The sequence below is a fragment of the Leucoraja erinacea genome, chromosome 16, assembly GCF_028641065.1.
Source record: "Leucoraja erinacea ecotype New England chromosome 16, Leri_hhj_1, whole genome shotgun sequence".
Taxonomy (NCBI): Eukaryota; Metazoa; Chordata; class Chondrichthyes; order Rajiformes; family Rajidae; genus Leucoraja; species Leucoraja erinaceus.
Window position 1 is genome coordinate 23,380,907 of NC_073392.1, and position 26,794 is coordinate 23,407,700.

General features: G+C 44.0%; 1 protein-coding gene across 3 annotated transcripts in view; it reads left to right on the top strand.

Annotated features, from left to right (window-relative positions):
* Positions 1–26,794, top strand: part of cacna2d2a (calcium channel, voltage-dependent, alpha 2/delta subunit 2a) — a 362,960-nt gene that overhangs the window by 244,079 nt on the left and 92,087 nt on the right. For all 3 annotated transcript variants that reach the window (XM_055647851.1, XM_055647852.1, XM_055647853.1), the window contains 4 exons: positions 5,259–5,390; positions 6,142–6,199; positions 12,125–12,175; positions 18,819–18,918. In XM_055647851.1, coding sequence (XP_055503826.1) covers positions 5,259–5,390; positions 6,142–6,199; positions 12,125–12,175; positions 18,819–18,918 — 341 coding nt within the window. The remainder of the gene's footprint in view (positions 1–5,258; positions 5,391–6,141; positions 6,200–12,124; positions 12,176–18,818; positions 18,919–26,794) is intronic.

A 26,794-nucleotide genomic window follows, 5' to 3' on the forward strand; every position in this document is an offset into this window, starting at 1 on the left:
AAATTCCTGCCATTGCTGTTCCACCGTCATTCCTGCTAGTATCCCTTTCCAGTCTACCTTGGCCAGCTCCTCTCTCATGCCTTCATAGTCCCCTTTGTTCAACTGTATCACTGACACTTCCGATTTAATCTTCTCCTTCTCAAATTGCAAGTCCAAAGCATAGGAGAGAACCTAATAGTCCGTTACAAAGAGTCATACATGTATACACATGTGTTCTGCACTCTTAAAACCTCTTGTCACCATATTTCAACCAACCCACCAGCTCGGTCCTTTCTCCCTTGTGTTTGGATGTGGTTATAGATGCATAATGGTTATTACTGAACTAGTAGCCATAGTTCTGGAACATTGTTCAAATTCCAGCTGGTTGGAGAGGATGGGGGACAAATAAATAAAGTAATTAAATAAATACTGGAATTAAAGTAAAGAATAGGTCCATGTAACCATGAGATTATTGGAATTTTATAAAATTCCTTTCAAGGAAGGATATCTGCCACCTTTCCCCAGTCTGGCCGATCTGGGATTCAAGACCATCCTCTGTGGCCATTTGAAACCATTAGAGATGAACAGTTAATGCCATCATTGTCAACAGCGCCCAATTCCTGTGAGTGAATAAATTAAAGAACACACTTTAAAAGCTTGGAAGACATTTGCTCATCTTACACCAAGTTCCACTTCATCACTATTCCCTGCCTATAACACCCTCTTGATTGTATTTTGAAGTAAAACATCTCATATTGATGGCCTGAAATATAGTTGAATAAAAATTGATTGACATTTTGAGCGCTACCATATTCCCACAGAATATGGTTGTTAAAAGTGGTAATAACTTGCAGCAAATCAAGAGTGGAGACAAAAAAACATGATATGATATTTTCTGTGTAAGATTCTAATTACCCAAAGTTCATGGTGGGGGTTTAATGAGCTGAAGGATGCAGTTCTCTGACAGCCGTGTGACAGGTGTTGAATGCTGATGTGTATCGGTGCTGAAGCAGGACTTTACCTCTTGCAGCTGATCAAGAGTGCAAAATATTCTGGCAGTACTGAGTGACAGCAGCAGCAAACTGCTAAAGGTTGCTATCAGCAGAAACATGAGAATTCACACATTTAATATGATTGCATTTACTTCACACATTAGTAAGCACTCAACCCAAACAACATTAGCTTTTTATTTACTTTCTCATCTTAATTAAAACCCAAGAGGCATGTATAGTTACTCCTCAATCCCACCTTATACAACCAGCACATTTAAAAAAAAGTGTAAAACTACAGACAATCATACACAAAGCTAGTGTATGAATCATCATTGATGTATACATCCTAACACCATCCATAATTAATCACCACACCTCTCAGCACCATGTTAGAGCAGAGTGCAGGTGAAGAGAAACTCCATCCAGTGAAGCTGGTAGGGATTATGGAGCTGTTAACTGACAATGAATTTGGAGAACACACAATAAAGCAACATATTAGAAGCAGGATAGACCCCTGTGGAGAGAAATGGGCAGCCGACACTGACTTGGGACCCTTCTTCGGATGGAGTGGGGAGGGGAGAGAAAGCTGGAAAAGAGAGGTGGGATAGACAAAACATGGTCCGGTGCTGGCTCGAAGGGCTGAATGGGCTACTCCTGCACCTATTGTCTATCTCTTCCCCGCCCCGCCGCGATGCAAGAGCTTGAATCATCCCGACACAAGGGTCTGAACTCCACCGGCTACGGGAGCCAAGATCACCCCGTCAATGGAAGCGGTTATAAAACCTTATTAACCCCTCATTGATGATGCCCAATTTATCATGTTCCAATTATCCTCAATTAGTTCTATGCTGACTGACCCTGCATAATGCTTATTTATTGTTGCTGTTTAACCTATTGCTGAGTGACCTGTAAACACTATGTCGATTAGTCCTGAACTCTGTAATTAACTCCTTGCTGAATGTCATTGGCTAACGTGGTGCAGGTTCCCCTCATTTGCGCTGTGCTTAATTTCTTTGATTAGTCCTGCATTTATAGTCCCTGATTAGCCCACTTTTGACTGCTCTTGATTAGTCCCTTGTTTATTGTCACTGATTAATCCACTTGCTGACTTTCTCCAATTAGCCTCATGCTGATTAACCTCTCCCTGATTAACCCTGTGTTAACAGTGGTCCCACTCTAACTCCCCCTTTCATCGTTGTTGAGTGTTTCTGATGAGCTTCGTGCTGCCCTTCTGAATAACCCCATCCCTTGTTCCCGAATAGCCTCACACTCACTATCCCGGATCAGTTTTATGCTGAGTTTCCTGAGTAACCCCGAGCTGTGCCCTGATTAGCCTAAAATAGACACGATAAACTGGAGTAACTCAGCAGGTCCTGCAGCATATATAGAGAAAAGGAAAGGAATAGGTGACATTTCGTGTTGAGACCCATCTTCAGAGTGAGAGGGAATCCAGAGATATGCAAAGGTACATAGAACAAATGAATGAAAGATATGCAAAAGGACAGATGAAAGCCAGCAACAATGATCAAGGAAAGGTCGAGCCTGACTAACCTGTTGCAGAATGTGCTTGATCATTTCCATGCTGCTTCCCTCTGATTGGTACCATGCCGTTTGTCCTTGTTGTCTTGCTGATCTTCACCCTGACTTCAGTAACAAGGGATCCTCCTCCAAACTGCTCCGGGAGATCAGTAGCACCTCCTGCCACAAAAAATGTCTCCAGCTCTCAACAGTTGACTGGCACAGAGCCATCCTAATGTGGACCACTCCCCCACTAATACAGCAGGGTTGCAGTCAGTGGATCAGGACTGCTCTCTCCTTCCCGCCATGATGTGAGGAAGTACGTTCAAAGGTTATAGGAGTAGAATTAGGCCATTCAGCTCATCAAGTTTACTCCGCCATTAAATCACGGCTGATCTATCTTTCCCTCTCAACCGCATTCTCCCGCCTTCTCCTCACAACCCCTGACACAGAGGAGAAGCACAGCTTCTCCTCAAAGCTGGAGCCCTGTGTCACAGCTGTGTGAAGTTGGCCACTCTTAAAATTCAGTTGGAGGCTTTTTCATCACTGCACCATTTACTCCAAAAGGAAGTGTTCGTTAGAAATGTGCAAACATTTGAAAATTACGATTCTTAAGTATTCTTATCAAATGGCAGCTGGGTTTATATTCCTGTTCAGGAGCAAGACAATCTGGAGGTCCACCTAGTCCAGTGTGCACCAATTTAAGTACACGCATCTTGTTCTGAGAAAAATGCTGTACTCTCTAATCTTGGACAATATTTGGAATTCTCTGCACGCTGTCAGTGGATAAGGATACGCTACACTTGAACTTGATCATTGTGATTGTTTGGTACAATGAGGAAAGTTGTTTGCTATTGAAAATGCTCTCGGTGTTGTCTCTGTGCAGTTACAGTATGTTACTACAGGCCCATCATCACTGGTTACAATCATCCAGCTTATGGACACCCCTACATGCAAACAAGCTCCCATCATATAAATAAATGCAACTATCCAATTTACGTACTTACATTCATTCCTACCTATAGCCAAATACTAATAGCAAGTATTAACACCATTGATGTTTCGAGGGGTCTTGGGATTCAAGTCCATAGCTCCCTGAAAGTGGTAACACAAGTAGATAGAGTGGTAATGAAGGTGTATGGTATGTTTGTCTTTATTGGTCAATGCATTGAGTACAGGGATTTATATTGCAGTTTTATAACACTTTCGTCAGACTGCATTTGGACTATTACGTACAGTTCTGGTCACCCCATTACAGGAAGGATGTGGAGGCTTTGGAGAGGGTGCAAAGAGGGTACCAGAATGATACCTGGTTGAGAGGATGTTAGCAAGAGGAGTGGCTGGACAAACTAGGATAGTTATCTCTGGAGTTTCAAAGGTTGACAAGTGACCTGATAGAACTATATAGAATTATGAGATAGAATCTCATAGAATCAGAATCTTTTTCTCATGTTGGAAATGTCAAAGACTAGAGGCCATAGCTTTAAGGTCAGCGCAAAAAGGTTTAAAGGAGGTGTGTGGACCACGTTTTTCACACAGAGAGTTTTAGGTGCCAGGAATACGCTGCCAGGAGTGGTGGTGGAAGCAGATATGATAGGAGCATTTAAGAGGCTTTTACATAGGCACAAGGAAGTTCAGGAACTGGAGGGATATGTATCAAGTGTAGCCAGAGGAGATGAGCTTAACTTGGCACCATATTCAGCACAGGCATTGTGGGCCGAAGGGCCTGTTCCTGTGCTTTAAGGGCCAGTCCCACTTAGGTGACTTTTCAGCGGGCTGCCTGCGACCTTCAAAACCACGAACTGGAACGGCGACCGTCAGAGCGGATCTCACACACACACGGCGGGGGCCACACACAGCGGGGGAGCGCTGTCACACACACGCACGGTGTAAAGCCAAGCACGCACACGCACACACGCCGCGATGAACAGGACACACACCCAAGACGGCACCCACACCCAGTGTACGTACACCCCGACCTTTAAACCTAGCACCCACACCCACACACACACAGGGGAGAGAAGGGGGGGGAGATGGGAGGGACAAAAGTGGGGAGAAGGAGTGGAGATACTTTTAAGAAGCCAGACAACTTTTAATAAGCCAGAGATACACAGCTGTGAGGTTTGGCGGGCATTTAACATTACCGGTCGGTTTTCCTTGGTTCTGAAAACTCGTGCTTACATTTTCTTTTCCCCAATGAGCCAATGAAAATGCCCGGTCAGCAAAGGAGATTAACTAAAACTACCTACGACTACCTTGAATAACATGTATAACTACATGGCGACCCCACTACAACTGCACCTATGGCTACAGGATTATCGATTTTCTCCATTGCGACCAATTTTTGAATGTTGAAAAATTTGCTGCGACCATACTGAGGCCACGACTAGTTCCCAGAATGCGGGAACTCCTCGCGACCATGAAGGAGACTCACCAGAGACCACCAGCGAACATGTGGCGACCATGTGACGATCATGAGGCGAGCGCAGAGTCTCCTGCACTCGCCTAAAAAGTCGCTTAAGAGGGACAGGCCCTTTACTGTTCTATATTCAGGACTAGTTTCCTTTCTCACCCCACTTTTAATAATTGTTCTTTTGTACCAGTTTATACATTTTTGCTACCATTCATTACAATACTGTGTAGTGTAAGACACTTCTATGCATACATTAAAATCAAAAGAGATAACTAGGGAGAGGGTAGGACTCTTTGAGGATAATGGAGGGATAATGTCAGCTGTTTCAGTACTGCCAATGTCTTTTATGATTCCAGCAACGGTCATCCTCAATGAGCTAAACTGGACAGCGGCCCTTGAGGATGTGTTTAAGCGAAATCGAGAAGAGGACTCCTCGCTGCTCTGGCAGGTCTTCGGAAGCGCCACAGGTGTCACCAGATATTATCCAGGTGTGTCAGAAATACGAGGCAATAAAACTACGTCAGTGCTTTGCCATGTACACCTCAAGTAAACCTTCCCCGACTGAATTAACAGCAGCACATCTCTACACATATTATCTTGGCCATCTGGGTCATGTTATCATTTATTTAGAAGATTGTAGCGTCACAAAAATGAAGCACAAATCCCTTGAATGACGAGAGACAATAGACAAAAGGTGCAGGAGTAGGTCATTCGGCCCTTCGAGCCAGCACCGCCATTCAATGTGATCATGCCTGATCATCCCCAATCAGTACCCCGTTCCTGCCTTCTCCCCATATCCCCTGACTCCGCTATCTTTAAGAGCCCTATCTGGCTTTCTCTTGAAAGTATCCAGAGAACAGGCCTCCACCGCCCTCTGAGGCAGAGAATTCCACAGACTCACAACTCTGTGAGAAAAAGTGTTTCCTCTTCTCCGTTCTAAATGGCTTACCCCTTATTCTTAAACTATGGCACCTGGCTCCCTCCATTCTCACGGAGGGGGGTTCCAGACTGAAAACAGAATTTCTGCTTGCATCTGACCCAGGCAATGTCTGACCTGACATAATTCTGCTGACATCGAAATGTGAGTGAACGGTTCCCAGCAGTAAGAATCCTTCCCTGAAAATTCATCAGAAGAATCATAATAGAACATGGCAAGGAATTAACCCAGTGTCAGTTCACAGTTTGTATTTGCTTGCTCATTTATCCGTGTGACCAAAATCTGTTCTATATTCTTTACAGCAACTCCATGGGGCCCCCCTAATAAGATTGATCTGTATGATGTACGACGGAGACCCTGGTGAGTAAGGGGCGAACAGGGACTGAGCATCAAAACATATCTCATGTCCATGACTTCAGGGGAATGATAGTGAATTGGTTTTGCTGAGTTATATCAATAATGGCACTGTGGTGTAGTGACATCGGTTACAACGCCAGTCACCCAGCCTCAATCCCCATATCAGGTCCTGGGAGGGGGTTAGAGGGGGGAAGAGATTTTGTGGGGAAAATGGGATCACCCGCATAGATTTGAAGAGCTAAAAGGTCTTCTCGTCTGTCATGAAGAAATATGAAAATATGTTGGCTGAAGATAGGGTTGTCAACTGTCCCGTATTAGCCGGGACATCCTGTCAAGTCAAGTTTATTTGTCACATACACATACGAGATGTGCAGTGAAATGAAAGTGGCAATGCTCGCGGACTTTTGTGCAAAAGACAAACAACAAAACAACCAAACAAATTATAAACACAATCATAACACACATATTCTTTTACATCCTGTATATTGGGCTAAATTGGGTTGTCCCATATGGGACTACCCTTGTCCTGTATTTGACTGCTACTACTCGGGTCGGGGGGACTGTCAGGTCGAAGCACCGATCCAGCCCCGCCTCAACCGTCCTGACGTAGTGCAGCCCATGGAGTGCAGCAGCAGCGTCTCGCCCGTGGCCCCGTCGGTCGGCAGCCCGGCCAGCTGTCCGACCTTCAGACCTTCGCTTACTGCCGACACCACCACCCCTCCTTCTCATGGCCGATCACCGGTTCATGATTTGGATGGGGCGCCGAACTTTGCGAGAGACTTCACGCGCGGATCAAAACTCCTCAGCTGGCCTGCCGGCTGGTCTTTGTGTGCAATCCAGCACCCGGGCCAACTCATCATTCACCCAGCCACGGCCGAGTTGGTCAACGAATTGCCGTCGGGAATTTGTCCCTTATTTTTCCCTTTTGTCCCTTATTTGGGAGTGAGAAAGTTGGCAACCATAGCTGAAGAGTACATCATCCAAAATTGCCAGCACTCCAGAGAATTATTCATCTAGATTATGTGTTCACATGCTGCACTAGAGGTTAACTCTAGAGGGCAGCAGAGGAGCAGAGCTGGTAAAGACACTGCCTCACTGCTTCAGCAGTTTTGGGCACTGTCTGTGTGGAGCTTGCACTGTCTCCCTGTGATCACATGGGGTTTCCCCCAGATACCCCAGCCCAATTGTCCACATAACCGAACAGTGTAGGTGAATGGTAGAGTCTAGGGGAGTTGATGGGATTGTGGGGCCAATAAAACAGGATTAATGGTTGGCTAGTGTGAATGGGTGATTGATGTTCATAAGACCTGTTCCTGTGTCCTACAATTCTATAACTCCTATGAGCAAGTCTTAAAATAAATTGTATTTTTGACATTCATTTTAAGATGTCATTGCTTCTTATTACAAACTATCAGTGAAACCTCTACTTGACTGCTTGCTTGTCACCTGTCATGGAACATGGAGGTGCAGTACTTATCAGAAACATAAGGATTCAGCAGGACTGTGGAAAGGTGTTACTGTCAGACACGCTGAGTGATTCCAGCATTTTCTGTTTTCATTTCAGATATCCAAAGCTGGATTTTTTTCTTTCCATACAGTACCACAGAATCCTAGGCGAAAAATGCAGAGACCTGAGTTCATACTCAGCTTTGGAATTTGTGTTCAGTTAATAATTTGGAAAGCCCCAACTGACCTTCATAATGATGGTTCCTAAAACTATTGGATTGTCTTGATAAAACCCATTGGTTCACTTCTGTCCTTCAGGTTAGGAAGCCTGCAGTCCTTACTCCAATAGATGCCAAATGTCTACTTGTCAGAGCATAGCTGATTGCCAATGTTGAGATCACCCTCCAGTCACAGAGTCAAGTAATCAGAAGACAAGAAGGAAGAGAGAATTCAGAGATCAGGGAACATGGACTTCCTTATTCCTCAGTGATCAGAACCAAATGTTGATCTGAAGGTGTAGTCTTTCAGGACCACATTGCATTTTCATTTGTTCAAATTGATAGTCTCACTCTTTGGCATTAATTGCTGGTGTATTTTTGTCTGACGTATTTCCCTAAAAACTCATCAGTTGGGATATTGCATTGTCTCACTGTCTTGATTGCTGCCTCAAAAATCTTCCCATTTACAGTGCACTGATATGACTGTTTAATGAATATTGAGGCAACCAGCCAGAATCTGTTGTACTGTTCGGTGTAACAAATTCATCATTGTTCATTAAGAAGGGGAGGGGGAGAGACTGACACTGTTTGTGGAGCTGCTGCCTCACTGCTCAAGTAAGCCATGCTCAAGCCTGACCTCTGGTGCTGTCTGTGCACAATTTGCATACCCTTGTATCCGCCAGGTGCTCCAGTTTCCTCACATGCCAATGACATGCAAGTTGGTAGGTTATTGGCTGTTATAAATTGCTCCTAGTGGATGAGTGAGTGGCAGAATCCACAGGGAATTGATGGGAATATGAGAGAGAATTTTTTTAATGGATTAGTTTTGGATTAGTGTAAATTGGTGCTTGATCATTGGCAAAGACCAGATAGGCCAAAGGGCCTGCTTATTCTCTATGATTGCTATACTCCAGTCTGTTCTTAACAAAAGCCAATTTGTCCTCCTAATCATTTGCTGCACCTGCATGTTGGCCTCCAGTGATGAGTATACAGACACATCTCGTCCAGTCACAATTTAAAAAACACTTTGCTTTTCTGTTTTATGCACTAAAGTGGATAATTTCATATTTTCCCTCATTACATTCGAATTGCCATGTTCCCAACCATTCACTCCGCTTGTCCATATTCCTTGAAACCCCTTTACATCTTCCTCGCTACTCACAATCCCACCTGGTATTCCATCGCCAGGAACCTGGGAATGTGACATTTTGTCCCCACAGCTAAACTGTTTGACCAGCTGGTCATCAAACACTGATCAATGATGTGGTCCTTCACTAGCTACAGCCTGCCAATCTGAGAACTATTTGTTTATTCCCAATCTGTGCTTTCTCTCTGATAACTAATTCACAATCTATGCCCAAACATTAACCTCATCTCCCTGAATTCTAACCTTGTTGACCAAACTGCTGTGCAGACCTTATTTAGATTTTAGCCTTCAGAGATGCAGCGCAGAAACAGGCCCTTTGCCCCACCATACACTATCACTATCCCACACACTAGGGACAATTTATCATTTTACCGAAGCCAATTAACCTACAAACCTGTACGCCTTTATAGTGTAGGAGGAAACTGGAGCATCCAGATAAAACCCACAAGGCCACTGGAAGAATGTTTAAACTCCATACAGACAGCACCCGTAGTCAGGATTGAACCAGGGTCTCTGGCGTTTTAAGGCAGAACTCTACGACTACACCACTGTGCCTTCTGAAAATCCAAATACTCCACAGCTGCTGCTCCCCCCTTATCGATTGCAAATAATCATATCCTCACATAACTCCAGCAGATTAGGCAAACTTGATTTTCCTTTCATCAATTCATGCAGACTCTTCTCAATCTTATTATTATTTTCAAGGAGCTGTTATTATTTCCTTTGTTTCTAAGTTTTGGAGAGTCTAACTGGTTGAGAGTTTCCTGTTTTCTACCTCTTCTTTCGGAAAGAATGGAGTCACATTTGATGCCTGCCAATGTCCAGGAACAAATCCAGTACTTATAGTACTTTGGAAGATGCTAACCAGAGGATTTTCTTTCTCCAGAGCCACGCCTTTCAACTCTAGAATATAGATTAGATGGTCATTGGGATGCATCAGCTATACATGCCACTAACTTCTCTTGCATTTACCAATACTTAAATCTATCAGTCTTTGATTCTGGCTAGAACCTTCATTTCCGGCAGTTTTTTATCTGTGAAAATAGACTCTAATGTTTCCTAATTTCCCACTGAAACTTAACAGGATGAATTTCTGATCTTCCAATTTACCTTGCTGTAGCATTTGTAGTTTTTATCTGATCTATATCCCTAACACTATCAATAATTCCTTCCATCTCTGTCCATGTTTATTTTTGCTTTTTGCATATAGTCCATGTTTCGTGCCATGTTACTCTCATGGACTAATTTGCCTTCCTTTATTAATTTCTTGATGCTCCTTCGCTCAGTTCTAAAATCATTCAATCCTCAGGCCTACTGCTATTTGAGGTAACTTTGTAAGCTTGTGCTTGGATTTAATACTACTTTTAATTTTTCCGGCAACAAACATTCTGCTGGAGGAACTTATCAGGTCAGGCAGTTGAAGGGTCCCGACCTGAAAGATGACTGTCCATTTCCCTCCACAGATGTCACTTGGCCTGCTGAGTTCCACCAGCAGATTGTTTGTTGCTCCGGATTCCAGCATCTGCAGTCTCCTGTGTATCCTTTAGTTTTCCATTCAGCCATGGATGGGCCACTTTTCCCATTGACACCTGTCTGCACCATGACTGAGCAAGTTATGGAGCCATTTATAGCTTGTTTTTTTTTCATACAGCAGGCATAAGAAGGAGATGAATCATCTGCAGGTGGCAACATTTGAGGAGGATGTCATGCAGTCTGTCTCCAATGAGGGAGTAAAGGACTTTAGTCAGCTCATTGAAAAGTCACGTACAGTGAGAGGCTGGTTTTGCTCTCTGGTGCTGAACTTCAAATGTCCTCTGTTTGGAGTTTGCACATTCTCCCTGTGACCGTCTGGATTTTCTATGGTTAATTGACCTCCGTAAATTGCCCCGAGTGTGTAGGGAGTGGATGCAAAAATGGCATAACATAGATATGGTGTGAAAAGGTGATGGATGGTCGGCATACACTCAGTGGGCACAAGGGCCTGTTTCCATGATGTATCTCAAAACTAAACTAAAGTAGCAACAGCTTTTAGTTTCTCTAGATGGACAGGATTCATACTCCAATACAAGGAGCGACTCTTCAGCCACTGGGAAGATGCAATCAGGAGGTTCCTAGTTGTGGATTTCCCGAGGACAGCCAACAGGAAAGCCCTCTATAATTACCACAGACGGATTTGTCTCCATCTTTGAATGTGGTTCCAATCTTTGAGGTTCCTTGTGTCTCCTCCTCTCCCCAGACCTGAGAGTTGAGGTTGTGGATGACACACATCTCCACCAAATTTTGGAATCATCAGGGATACTGTCTGCTCCCACGTCGTTGATCTTTAGTTTGGCACATGGTTACTTCAACCACTTGTTAGCTAAAAATGGTGGCAATGCTGGACTGGATAGGTTGCTGTGGGGATGGAGTCAAAGATGGTGTCATGGTGGAGGAGATTTTCAACGTGTTTGTTCTTGTGGGTGCCGTCTTCCTCTCTTCCCCTGATAAATTCACCTCTGTTCTTGGCTCTCAATGGAGTACGGCCACAGGTATTTCAACCTTAGACAGCCTTGACTGTGCTGGTGAAGTGTGCATCTCACGATTATTAGAGAAGACGTCTTCTGAGTACAGCCTGAGGTCGCAATGCAAGGCTGGCATGTATTGCACACCGGGTGTACAGGCCGCACTGAATTTTCATTAACGCAGAGAGCATTACACAGGGTGAATACATTTCTCGTGATATGTTTCTTTCAATGATCTTTTCCAACTAAAGAAGGTAGTTTTGACAATTTTTCACAGCATTTGTCCCAAATGTCTGAGCATAATTATTCTTCAGTGCCAATGATGAGCATCCATGTGCAGTTTGCAGAAGTGTGATCCTTATAGGACTCTTTATTTTGCTACATTACTTGTTGTATTAGGGCAGGATCTGTAATGTGATTCTGGTGATGATGCAGTGTCCATAGCAGGATAAATTATTCTTTAGTTCCTCAGTGGAACAGTTGAATCTATTTTGGAGAGTAATGTATTTCTCTGTCAGAACCATTTAGTAAAAATTACCATGTATGATTTGTTCAGTTGTTAAAATGTAAGCACTAGAGACTAACCTGTGTTCTCCCTGGCTCCATTTCATTGCAGGTATATTCAAGGTGCCTCCTCCCCGAAGGATATGATGATTATAATGGATGTGTAAGTATTGTATGTCTTGCTCTTCATGCACAAGACACCAGCAGTGCCTTGCACGTCCCTGAAATGACACCATTGCAGTTCAATAGCACTACATACAGTGCATTCAGAAAGTATTCAGACCCCTTCATTTTTCCACATTTTGTTACGTTACAGCCTTATTCTAAAATGGATTAATTTTTTTATCATCAATCTGCACACATTACCCCATAATAAAAAAACGAAAAACAGGTGATTAGAAATTTTGCAAAGTAATCAAAAATAAATAACTGAAATATCACATTTACGTAAGTATTCAGACCCTTCACTCAGTACTTTGTTGAGGCACCTTTGGCAGCGATTACAGCCTCAAGTCTTCTTGGGTTTGACGCTGCAAGCTTGGCTCACCTGTATTTGGGTAATTTCTCCCATTCTTCCCTACAGATCCTCTCAAGCTCTGTCAGGTTGGATGGGGAGCGTCGATGCACAGCTATTTTCAGGTCCCTCCAGAGATGTTCGATCGGGTTCAAATCCGGGCTCTGGCTGGGCCACTCAAGGACATTCACAGACTTGTCACGAAGCCACCCCTGCATTGTCTTGGCTCTGTGCTTAGGGTAGTTGTCCTGTTGGAAGGTGAACCTCCACCCCAATCTGAGGTCCAGAACACCCTGGAGCAGGTTTTCATCAAGGATCTCTCTGTACTTTGCTCCATTCATCTTTCCCTCAATCCTGACTATTCTCCCAGTTCCTGCCGCTGAAAAACATCCCCACAGCATGATGCTGCCGCCACCATGCTTCACCGTAGGTATGGTATTGGCCAGGTGATGAGCGGTGCCTGGTTTCCTCCAGACGTGACGCTTGGCATTCAGGCCAAATAATTCAATCTTGGTTTCATCAGACCAGAGAATCTTGTTTCTCATGGTCTGAAAGTCCTTTAGGTGCCTTTTGGCAAACTGCAAGCGGGCTATCGTGAGGAGTGGCTTCCGTCTGGCCACTCTACCATAAAGGCCTGATTGATGGGGTGTTGCAGATATAGTTGTCCTTCTGGAAGGTTGTCCTATCTCCACAGAGGAACTCTGGGGCTCCGTAAGTGTGACCATCGTGTTCTTGGTCACCTCCCTGACCAAGGCCCTTCTCCCCCGATTGTTCAGTTTGGACGGGCGGCCAGCTCTATGAAGAGTCATGGTGGTTTCAAACTTCCATTTAAGAATGACGGAGGCCACTGTGCTCTTCGGGACCTGCAATGCTGCAGAAATTGTTTTATACCCTTCCTCAGATCAGTGCCTCGACACAATCCTGTCTCGGAGGTGTACGGACAATTCCTTCGTCTTCATGGCTTGGTTTTTGCTCTGACATGCACTGTCAACTGCAGGACCTTATATATACAGGTGTGTGCCTTTCCAAATCATGTCTAATCAATTTAATTTACCACTGGTGGGCTCCAATCAAGTTGTAGAATCATCTCAAGGATAATCAATGGAAACAGGATGAACCTAAGCTCAATTTTGAGTGTCATGCAAAGTGTGTGAATACTTCTGTAAATGTGATATTTCAGTTATTTATTTTTAATTATTTTGCAAAGAATTCTCAACATCTGTTTTTGCTTCTTCATTCTGGAGTATTGTCTGTAGATTGCTGATTTTAAAAAAGCAATTTAACCCATTTTAAAATTTGGCTGTAACGTAACAAAAGTGGAAAAAGTGAAGAGGTGTGAATACTTTCTGAATGCACTGTATACTGTGTTGCATATGTATTGACCTCACTTTGCAGCAGAGTTCTGTGCACACTAACTCATGCAGTGACCCATTGTATCTGGACCACACAGAAATCAATTCCCACTGGGCTGGATGTTCAGTGATAAAGCTTTTCAACTGCTAAAAAGCACTCTCAGCAAATTCAGTGGGTGAGGCATCTGTGCATGCCCCAGTCCTGATTTAGATTTCATGCCGTGCTGGTAGCAGAAATTGGCTTCCAGAGAACATGCATGCAGACACCTTGCAGTATCACTATCCATGAGAACTAGAACGATAAACTAAACAGTGCATTATTGAACAGGGGAAGCTGCAGAAAGATATGCATTCATTCTTTGTTCTCTGTGTGCTGTGACTAGACAGGCTTACTGTGTCACAATATATAGATACAGAGGAGTTGATTAAGAAGGAACTGCAGATGCTGGAAAATTGAAGGTACACAAAAAAGCTGGCGAAACTCAGCGGGTGCAGCAGCATCTATGGAGCGAAGGAAATAGGCAACGTTTCGGCACGATGCTGCTGCACCCGCTGAGTTTCTCCAGCTTTTTTGTGTACCTTCAGATGAGTTGATTACTTGGTACAATGTATAAAGTAGAAGCTACAATATCACATGAACCATATGTTAAGTTGTATCTTCATAACAAAATACAAACATGTAAAAGCAAAATCCTATTAACTGTCCGACCTCTGTGTGCCTAAAGTTGTAAAGATACTTGGGACTTTCGACTGCCCATCCACAACTGGTCCTTTCAGGTTCAAGTCAAGTCAAGTCAAGTCAAGTTTATTTGTCACATACACATACGAGATGTGCAGTGAAATGAAAGTGGCAATGCTCGCGGACTTTTGTGCAAAAGACAAACAACAAAACAACCAAACAAATTATAAACACAATCATAACACACATATTCTTTTACATAATAAATAATAGAAGGAAAAAACGTTCTGTAGAGTTAGTCCCTGGTGAGATGGGCGTTTACAGTCCGAATTGCCTCTGGGAAGAAACTCCTTCTCAACCTCTCCGTTCTCACTGCATGGCAACGGAGGCGTTTGCCTGACCGTAGCGGCTGGAACAGTCCGTTGCAGGGGTGGAAGAGGTCTCTCATGATTTTGTTTGCCCTGGAGTTGCACCTCCTGTTGTATAGTTTCTGCAGTGGGGTGAGTGAAGTTCCCATAGTGCGTTCGGCCGAACGCACTACTCTCTGCAGAGCCTTCTTGTCCTTGGCAGAGCAATTCCCAAACCAGATGGTAATGTTCCCAGACAAGATGCTTTCCACCGCCGCTGCGTAGAAGCACTGGAGGATCCTCGGAGACACTCTGAATTTCCTCAATTGCCTGAGGTGGTAAAGGCGCTGCCTTGCCTTACTCACCAGTGCTGAGGCGTGTGATGACCATGTCATATCCTCAGAGATGTGGACTCCCAGATATTTAAAACAGTTCACCCTATCCACAGGATCCCCATTTATACTCAATGGAGTGTACGTCCTCGGATGATGTGCCCTCCTAAAGTCCATGATCAGCTCCTTCGTTTTTTTGATGTTCAAGAGGAGGCTGTTCTCCTGGCACCAGAGTGCTAGATCAGCCACCTCCACCCGGTAGGCCTTCTCGTCATTGTCTGAGATCAGGCCCACCACCACAGTGTCATCAGCAAATTTAATTATTGAATTGGAGCTGAACCTAGCCACACAGTCATGTGTGTACAGGGAGTACAATAGGGGGCTGCGAACGCAACCCTGGGGCGATCCTGTGCTCAGGGTGAGGGACTTCGATGTATTCCCTCCCATCTTGACTACCTGGGGCCTGGTGGTGAGAAAGTCCAGGACCCAGGCACACAGGGAGGTGTTGAGCCCCAATTCCCGTAGCTTCCCGGCCAGTCTGGGTTCCAGTTCCCACAGGGTCTGTGCTGATCTGTGGTGCCCTCCGCTCTCTTCATTTTTGCTTCCATCAAACAAAGTCGTCTTCCTGGGATAATTTCAGTCCCTCCAACAGGGGCTGCTCTCCTTTGGTGACATAATATGATCTGTATATGGTATGTGGTATGTATTAAGTCACCAATGCCACGTACTGTATCGTATAATTCTAATGTGGGCTTCATCCTTGGTGTCTCTGATCCTCGTGGTAGCTGGAAATGATCCTTTTGCTGTGGTAATGTACCCCTCTTCTCATTCATCTCCACGTCCCGTGGTGTATGCATTTACTCCAGCTCCCAACTCTAGCTGTGCAATAGAATTAATTACAACACAGGCACCATCCATGTCTGCATAGAAGGTAAAAAAGGTTCTCAATCTCATCCCATGTACCAGCACTGGCTCCGTACTCTACAGATTATGGCTCTTCAAGCCCTTGTCCAAGTACTGTTCAAATATGATCACGCCTTCTGTCTCCACAGGCAGTGAGTTCCAGATCCATCTGTATAAAACCATTGTCCTCAACTCTCATTTATTATTTTAAATCTATGGTCCTTGGATTTTGATCCTTCTACACAAGACTGAAGTTTTTTACTTCAGATCAAGGGTCAAGCCAAGAGTGTTTAGAAACATAGAAACATAGAAATTAGGTGCAGGAGTAGGCCATTCGGCCCTTCGAGCCTGCACCGCCATTTAATATGATCATGGCTGATCATCCAACTCAATATCCCGTACCTGCCTTCTCTCCATACCCGCTGATCCCCTTAGCCACAAGGGCCACATCTAACTCCCTCTTAAATATAGCCAATGAACTGGCCTCAACTACCCTCTGTGGCAGAGAGTTCCAGAGATTCACCACTCTCTGTGTGAAAAAAGTTCTCCTCATCTCGGTTTTAAAGGATTTCCCCCTTATCCTTAAGCTGTGACCCCTTGTCCTGGACTTCCCCAACACCGGGAACAATCTTCCTGCATCTAGCCTGTCCAACCCCTTAAGAATTTTGTAAGTTTCTATAAGATCCCCTCTCAATCTCCTAAATTCTAGAGAGTATAAACCAAGTCTATCCAGTCTTTCTTCATAAGACAGTCCTGACCATCCCAGGAATCAGTCTGGTGAACCTTCTCTGCACTCCCTCTATGGCAATAATGTCCTTCCTCAGATTTGGAGACCAAAACTGCACGCAATACTCCAGGTGTGGTCTCACCAAGACCCTGTACAACTGCAGTAGAACCTCCCTGCTCCTATACTCAAATCCTCTTGCTATGAAAGCCAACATACCATTCGCTTTCTTTACTGCCTGCTGCACCTGCATGCCTACCTTCAATGACTGGTGTACCATGACACCCAGGTCTCGTTGCATCTCCCCCTTTCCCAATCGGCCACCGTTTAGATAATAATCTGCTTTCCCGTTTTTGCCACCAAAATGGATAACCTCACATTTATCCACATTAAACTGCATCTGCCAAACATTTGCCCACTCACCCAGCCTATCCAAGTCACCTTGCAGTCTCCTAGCATCCTCCTCACACCTAACACTGCCCCCCAGCTTAGTGTCATCCGCAAACTTGGAGATATTGCCTTCAATTCCCTCATCCAGATCATTAATATATATTGTAAATAGCTGGGGTCCCAGTACTGAGCCTTGCTGTACCCCACTAGTCACTGCCTGCCATTGTGAAAAGGACCCGTTTACTCCTACTCTTTGCTTCCTGTTTGCCAGCCAGTTCTCTATCCACATCAATACTGAACCCCCAATGCCATGTGCTTTAAGTTTGTATACTAATCTCTTATGTGGGACCTTGTCGAAAGCCTTCTGGAAGTCCAGATACACCACATCCACTGGTTCTCCCCTATCCACGCTACTAGTTACATCCTCGAAAAATTCTATAAGATTCGTCAGACATGATTTACCTTTCGTAAATCCATGCTGACTTTGTCCAATGATTTCACCACTTAATTGTCCAATGATTTCACCATTTAATTGTCACATCTACTGGCAATGGAACAATGAAATTCTTACTCACTGCAGATTTACATGCCAATGAACACACAAATAAGTGTAGTATAATCAATAATGCAATAAATTAGTAATTAATAATATCAGGTAACCAGATCATAATAGTTCAAAACCGTAGTCTGTAGTGCAACCACAATAAAGTCCATAGTAAATCATAGTTGAGATTAGGTTTGTATTGTATAATGACGTCCCAGCCATTGAAGGGATCGATAGGAGATGCTGCCTTAAAAAGACAGAGAATATCATTAAAGACCCACACTACTCTGGCCACGCTCTCATCTTGCTACTGCCATCGGGAAGAAGGTACAGGAGCCTGAAAACCATGACCTCCAGTTTCAGGAAAAGCTTCTTCCCAGTAACCATCAGGTTTTGAACAACAATCTTGCTGTCAACATTAGCACAACCAACAATCTGATTGTGGACTTCAGGAAGAGAAAACCCCAGATCCATGAACCCGCCTTCATTGACAGGACGGAGATGGAGAGAGTCAACAGCTTTAAGATCTTGGAAGTGCATATCTCTGATCTGTCCTGAGCCCAGCACATTGATGTAATATCAAAGAAGGCTTCTTTTAACAACCTACCTAGAATATATTTCATATGGATCTGTTAATTTATATAGCCTTTGGGTACTAAACACTTTAAATACATCCTAATTATGTGTATCCCATCTAAAATGTTACATTTATTTTGCTTAATTACAACACTGACACCTCTGCTTTTGTGAAGAAAGTTGCCAAATATTTATTAAAACCTTGCCTGCAACCTCTTCCTCCACACACGCATCATGTTTCTGGCCACAAGCATCCCTTACTCCTTACTTTGCTATCCTTTTGCTCTTCGTCTGCTCATACAATATCATTAGATTTTCTTGGATTTTACATGCCAGTATTTTTTGGGGGTGGGGGTGGTTGTGGGGGGAAGAGGGCTGACACTTTGTGACAATACCAAATGTGTCCATCCTGGACTGTGAAGAATCTTTGTGTGCTTTGTTTCAGGAGCGGTAGTGTGAGTGGTCTCACACTGAAGCTGATGAAGACATCAGTCACTGAGATGCTGGACACGCTATCCGATGATGACTACGTCAATGTTGCTTCAGTAAGTATTGGATACAACATTACAGAGCCTAGCCAAATAGGCTGTGTTTATTTGGTGCACAGACAGCCAGATTTTGTGTTGGCAGCTGATGTAGGTGACAATGGTCAGATTCTCATTACCCTGAAAGCAAAATAAACACAATTAAAAACTTTGAACAATCAACATGAGAACCTCCAGGAGTGATTGAGGCACAATTTCAAGAAAAATATCTATCTGTCAATTGATCAAATTGCATGCTGTGTTCATGGGGCTCTTCATGGAATTTTATACAGTATTGCCAGAACACCTGTCGATATTCACCCCATGCACAAGTGGTAGCAGATGAGGATGTCCATACATCCCCTCAGCAGTGGTTCCAGATTAGAATCCTCAGTAGTGCAGATTTCCCAGGCAATTCATTGAAGTAGAGAACAGAATGGGAGAGAGGCCAAAGTCTGATTCTTTATGCATATGTTGTTATTGAATTGATGTATATGCTTTGGAGATACTGCATGGAAACAGGCCCTTCGGCCCGCTGGGTCCACCCACCAGCAATCACCCAGACCACTTGCACTATCCGACATACCAGGGAAAATGTACAATTTTACAGAAGCCAATTACCCGCCAAACCTGTACATCTGTGAAGTGTGGGAGGAAACCCAAGCACGTGGAGAAAACCCATGCGGTCACAGGGAGAACATACGAACTCCTTACAGACAGCACCCGCAGTCAGGATCGAACCGGGTCTCTGGCATTGTAAGGTAGCAGCTTTACATCTGCACCACTGTGTCGCCCATTGTTCCTCATCACTAGCTTCAATATTACAAAAGCAATGTAAACAGGAGGGCATGGTTCTCAATCAGGTCTGATAACTGAGAGATTGGTATTATGTATACATGACGTGACACAGTGCAGAAAGAGGATAGAGAGCATGGTAACATGGTGTTAGGCAAACAGCCTAATAATTTTTTCCTCAATGTCAACCTGACGAAGGAGCTAATCATCGACCAAGAAACGGGGTGATGTACATGCTCCAATCAGCATCAATGATGCTGAAGTGGAAATGGTCGAGAGCTTAAAGTTCCTGGGTGTAAATATCACCAATAACTTGTCCTGGTCCATTCACATTGACACTGTGGTGAAGAAAGCACACCAACACTTCTTCCTCAGCAGACTAAGGAAATTCAGCGTGTCTCCAATGACTCTAACCGATTTCTATCAATGCACCGCAGAAAGTATCCTAATGGGATGCCTCACAACTAGGAGGCAGTGATCATAACATGATAGAATTCAACCTGCAGTTTAAAGGAGGGAAACTGAAATCAGATGTATCAGTATTACTCTTGAGTAGAGGTAACTACAGAGGCATGAGTGATGATCTGGCTAAAAGATTGAAAGGGAACCCCAGTACAAGTGACAGTAGAGCAGCAATGGTGGGGGCTTCTGGGAGGAGAACGAGGCGATCGTGTTCATCCAGGTAAAGGAAGTCAATGACAGCATAAAAGAAAAAGAGGAGGCATATAATATGCCAAAGATTAGCAGGAAGCTAGAGGATTGGAAAGCTTTTAAAAACCAACAAAAGGCAACTGAAAAAGCAATGAGGAAATGAAGGTAAGCTTGCCAATAATATAAAAGAGGATACCAAAAGTTTATTTCAAATATATGAAGAGTAAAAGAGAGGCAAGGGACAGTGGACTGCTGGAAAATTACACTAGAGAAATGGTGGACAAACTGACATTTTTTTTTTTGCGTCAGTCTTGAGTAGAAGACATCAGCAACATGCCAGAAATTCAAGAGAGTCAGGGAGCAGAAGTGAGTGCAATCACTATTACTAAGGAGAAGGTGCTTGGGAAGCTAAAAGGTCTGAAGGTGGAGAAGTCACCTGGACCATATCAGCTTCACCCCATGGTTCGGTAGCTATTGGGATTGTGGAAGCATTAGTGGCAATCTTTCAAGAGTCACTAGAGTCAGGAATGGTTCCACCGTGTTTCAGCAGACTAAACAGAAGGGGGCTTAGGACACAGCCTTGTGGTGAGCCAGTGCTCACGGCTATGGTTTTTGATGTCCGTCGACTGTCTGTGCCGCTGCGACAGGAAGTTCAGGACCCAGCTACATGGTGCCAGCATCAACCCCCACAGCTCCAACTTCTGCGGGATGAAGGTTGAAAGCGGAGCTGAAGTCTATGAAGAGTGAGCATAGGTGTTTTGTTTCGCGACGCGATGTGACAACACGAGGTTTCAGTGTTGTTGAGGACTTGCTTCCCTCTGTGGATCGGTTGGCGCGGTATGCGAACTGCAGTGGGTCTATTTCGTCAGGTAGACTGTTTTTGATGTTCTGCCAATAACTAGAAAATCACAAATGTAACTCCACGGGAGTAAGGCAAAAGAGGGGAAATTATAGGCCATTTAGCCTGACTTTAGTGGGTAAGAAGGAACTGCAGCTGCTGGTTTAAACCGAAGATAAACACAAAAAGCTGGAGTAACTTAGCGGGACAGGCAGCATCTCAGGAGAGAAGGAATGGATGACGTTTCGGGTCGAGACCATTCCTCAGACTGACTTCAATGTTTAGTAAGTGTTTAGAGTCCATTATGACGGATGAGGTTTCAGGGTCAGACTCTGACATCCGGGGGGGGGTGGGGGGGAGTGATACGTTTTTTGGCCTTCCATCACAGCAATGTGATGGATGTTTATGTAAATTATGTTGTGTCTTGGGTCTATTTGTTTGTAATGTGTGGCTGCAGAAACGTCATTTCGTTTGGACCTCAAGGGGTCCAAATGACAAATAAATTGAATCTTGAATCTTGGGTACTTGGAAGCCCATGACAAAATAGGCCGAAGTCAGCAAAGGAGAGTCAGATTTTGTTTACCTGGATTTTTAGGAGACCTTTGGTAAGGTGCCTTATGTAAGACAAGATAGGACCTCATGGTATTCCAGGCAAGGTACTAGCATGGAAAGAAGATTGGCTGAATGGCAGAGTGTGAATGAAGTGGGTTCCCCCCACCACCGCCGCCTCCAACCCCCACCTTGGCAGCGACAGCATGTTTGTGGAGAGGGAGCCCAAAGTTTCCAAGGGGTCACAAAGTGCTGGAGTAACACAGCCGACTGAATCAGTGGCGATTCTGAATCGGAGATGCTGTCTCAAGAACATGGCATCTTTCATCTCCACCATCTGGACCATGCCCTCTACTCACTGCTACTGTCAGCCAGGATATACAGAAACCTGAAGACCCACGCCACCAGTTTCAGGAACAGTTGCTTTCCTACATATATCACGTTCCTGAACCACCCAGCACACCCTATTCCCACCTCAACAACAGATCACTATGCACCATCTCTTGCACTAACATGGATTTGTTTCTTTGCGAATTGTGTTTTGCACTATTGTCAATTTTCTTTGCACTGTCCCAAACATTATGGAGGGCACTGTATGTATAATTTATATTTGTGTGTATGTGGCTGTGATGCTGCTGCAAGCAAGATTTTCATTGTACCAGTACCTCACTATACTTGCACATATAACATTAAACTCAACTTGACTTCACATTAAGGATTTGATAAATGAAGAAAGCTTCATAGGTTTGGTCCTGCACTCATTGTACAGAATAATAAAATCTGAATTTATTGAAGCATATAAAATTGTGAGGGGATTAACAGGGTGAGCGCTAAGATGAATATTCCTGCTGGAGTATCTGGAATGAGGGTGGCACAGTTTTGGAATAAGGGGTTATGAGATGTTACAAATAACAAAGCTCATCTCTAAACCAAAGCTGCAATGAGGTCTGAAGCCAACTGTTCCGAACAAAACACAGTTTCTTTTTCTCAGCACTGTTAACCTTCATACCAGTTTGATGACTGGGAAGTGTGGATCTGATAGAATGGATCCACAGATAGGATATGGATCTATAGATTTTGGACTGGTAGCGTGGATTTTATTTGTTCTGCGTTTTGTAGGCATGACATGTATGGACAACGTACAGTTTGTTAAGTAGATGAGATACCTTGGCTTTGCTGTGACCGACATCTTATCCAGTACCATAAACACTTATTTCCTCACCACCAGCGCACACTGCACCTGTCAGAATAACCAAGTACACACGGCAGTGTGCACCAGGCTATTCTGACAGCATCTCCCAAACCTGCAACCATCAAGGACAGGGATAGCCGATGCAGGGCAACATCACCACCTGCAGGTTTCCCTTCACATTGCACTCCATCCTGATTTGGAAATAGTGTTTAAGAAGGAACTGCAGATGCTGGAAAATTGACTGCCTGATGACAGTCTGAAGAAGGGTTTCAGCCCAAAACGTTGCCTATTTCCTTCGCTCCATAGATGCTGCTGCACCCGCTGAGTTTCTCCAGCATTTTTGTGTACCTCTGATTTGGAAATATATCGCTGGTCCCTCATTGGCACGGTGTCTAAATCATGGAACTCTCTCTCAATTGAAGTACAACAGCAATTCAAATAGGCACCTGCCCAAGTATAATTAAGGATGAGAAAAAAAATGCTGATCTTGTCGGGGATGCCAATGCCCAGCGAGTTAATTTACAGAAGGTTGTTTGATTATCAGCTTGGCTTATGAGTTAAATCTCTGGATTGGCATCCGAGTCCACTGGTTTGTGACAGGGAGGTGGACCATCCTTCCCTCCACCTGCGCCTGTACTCTGCTATAACACATGCCAGTTCCACTCGGCCATAGTACTAATCCGTAAAATAAACAACCAAGTACATTTTCTAAAGAAAACAGATTGCTACCTTTCACCAAGCGACCAACTAAAAGCTATTAGCTCCCGATGATATCAGTATTCTGCTTCTGCTTTCAGTTTCCTACTGATATTTTATTCTTAATCCATGTTTTGAACCCAGAACAGGATCTGTTTGAAGGTTGCATTGCTGCATAAATTATTAGCATGAAATATGATTTATAAAATACATTCAAAGGCATTTGTATTCCGTTGATTTACATCCCTCCGTTGGGAAGGTTAATAGCTCCTGGCCCTCTCAATAATTGCTATTTACCAATTAAATGGAATCAGCCGTGCCATTTCAGTCTATTCCCTGATTGAATACAAAGGTCCAGTTTATACCTTCACTGTGCAGTGTGGATCCAAGGGACATGGTCACGGACCCCGAGTCAACTGATATCAGAAGGGGTGGTGGTAGCTGCAACTGCCTTTAATTCTGTTCATCAAAGACGGAAAATGTCAGCCACGATTCCTGTGCATACTTCTGATCAGTGGTCTGTCGTAGAAAATGTATGTTTGTGATTTCTCCATTTTCAGTGAACTCATTGTTTGAAATGTGAAGAACAGTTTTTTTCCCCTTTATTGGCTTTAACACGGAGAAGGATTGCGGAGAGGTGGGGCTGTAGCTGCATGGAACAGCTGAAGTACGATCAGCTGAAGCCCACAGACCTGGTCAGCACACTGCAGGGAGGTTAGAAATTCACCAGAGTGGAGAATTTATGGGCATGTTGCCAGGACTGGGAACATTTAATTCCAGGATCTGAATCTCTCTCTGAAAGTTAACACACGTAAATGAGCATTTTCTGTTGCAGAATGTTGTAGGCCGAGAGCTGGGTTTAGACAGATAACTTTCTTGAACTACAGATAGTGTCCCTTCTGTTTTGTAACATTTCCAAGATTCACTGAGTTGTTGAGCGAGCAAGCAAATCCCAAATGAAAGGATCCCATTCCCTCCCCACATGCTGCTTGAACCACTGAATACCTCCAGTGGGATCCCATGAGACCTGGTCTGAGCGTTGGATAATGCTTTTGCGAGGGTGAGGTGAGCGTTAAATGAAATGTTTACAGTTCTGGCTGCAGCAAGGTAACTTCTCATGGATGAAGAGAATGAATTATGACTATGAAATATCTCATGAAATCTGTTGAAGTCTCCTTGTGACCCAACTGGAGATCTCCTGGACCCCTTGATAGGGGGAGCTCTATTAGCTCCATGACCTGAGATCTGTTGACACTGTCAAACCTTTGGCTCAATGTGTGATGGTCACTGCTGGGATGAATTTCACACGTCTATCTTGCCTGGCATTTAGAATGGGGAAAATGCAAACATGCCTATGGTACACTCCCAACAAAATGATCATCCACTGCTGGTTACCTTAAAACTAATTTATCCTGCAACGATGGGAGATGTAACACCTATCACTTGCCAAGCTTTGTCCCACTCCACCTCTCTTCCAACTTTTTCTCCTCCACAACAATCAGTCAGAAGAAGGGCCTCAACCCAAAATGTCACCTATCCATGTTCTCCAGAGATGTTGCCTGACTCTTTGAGTTATTCCACCACTTTATGTCTATTTCTATAAAGAGTAGTTAAGGCAAATTCTAAAGGTGCATGTGAATAGAAGTACAATGAAAGGATATATTGAATAACTAGAGATGTCAGACACTGGGATCTTGAGCAATGGACAAAGTGCTGGAGGAACTCAGAATTTCAGGCAGCATCTGTGGAAGGAAACGGGTAGATGATATTTCCAGACACAGATGCTGCCTGACCCGCTGAGTTCCTGCACAACTTTGTTTATTGCTCAATATTCCAGCATTTTTAGATTGATAGAGTAGAGGGTGCAAAAACTGCCAAGTGATAGGTGAGTACGGGAGGACTGATTGGCAGATGGATGGAGACAGTAACAAATGCTAGAGGTGAAATGGAGACAAAAGGATGCAAGATAAAGAAAGAAAAACAGGATTATAATGTAAACCCAATAGAAGGGATATTGATAAAGGGTGATAGGGGATGAGAGTGGGTGGAGGATAACAGGGAAATGGTTGACCCAAAATAGGGAGGGGTATGAGATGAGAGGGGGGGGGGGGGGGGGGGGGGGGGGCAGGGGATATATTATTAACTTAACATTGGAGAATTCAATGTTCATGTGGTAAGCTACCCAAACGGAATATGAGGTGCTGTTTTTCCAGCTTGCACGTGGCTTACTGCTTGGACGTGGAAGAGGTCGAGGACAGATAGGATGGTTTGGGAATGGGAGTTAAAATAGCTAGTAACTGAGTGCTCCAGCATGCCTTAGCAAACAGAGCACAAATGTTCAGTGAAATGGTCGGCACTTGGTTTTGTCAATGTAGAGAAGGTCACGTGCATTAGATGAGGTTGGAAGATTTTCAGGTAAAACTATGTCTCAGCTGGAAGGGCTTTAGGGATTCTTAGATGGAGATGAGAGAGGGACAGGGATTACATCTCCTGGGGCTACATGGGAAAGTACCAGAGGAGTGGGAATGTTTAGTGGGGAGGGACGAGTCGAACTGAGGATTACGGAGAAAGCGAGGATCGTAGCCCTCTGCAGGAAGGGATGGGACTTGACTGTGTGACCTATGGTGGAATCATGTTGAATGTGACATGAATGTCGAAGAATACATTGGATGCAGAAACTTGTGGGGTGAGGTCCAGTGGAACTCTATCCTTTGTGTCTTCTTTTGTAAACCAGCATCTGCAGGTTCTGACTTTTACGCCACTGTTTGGTTAAAGGTAAAGCTAGAGACGTTGGCTCATGGAAGTAATTTCGGAGTTGGTGAAAATTGTGGAAAGATGAAATTTGGGAGTACTGAAGTGTTGAAAATGCTAAAAAAAATAATGTCGGAAGATTGTAGGGGAGATTGAATTATTAAATGGCTGCGTATATGTCTGTGATGAGCCCAAGACTGTGTATTGTTTGTTTGAGGAATAGACCTTTGCCGAAGGCAGAATAAATATGAGCATTGGTAATCTGCAGAATTTGCTCCTTTGCTTCGGGCTGGATTTAGACTTGGTGAAATAGAGCGAGATCAGACTGCAGTCAGTGTGAGATAAGGAGCTTCAGTGTCTAAATGCTAATGATAACATTAGATTTTTTCTATTGTTTATTACACTATGGGGAAAGGTAGATAACC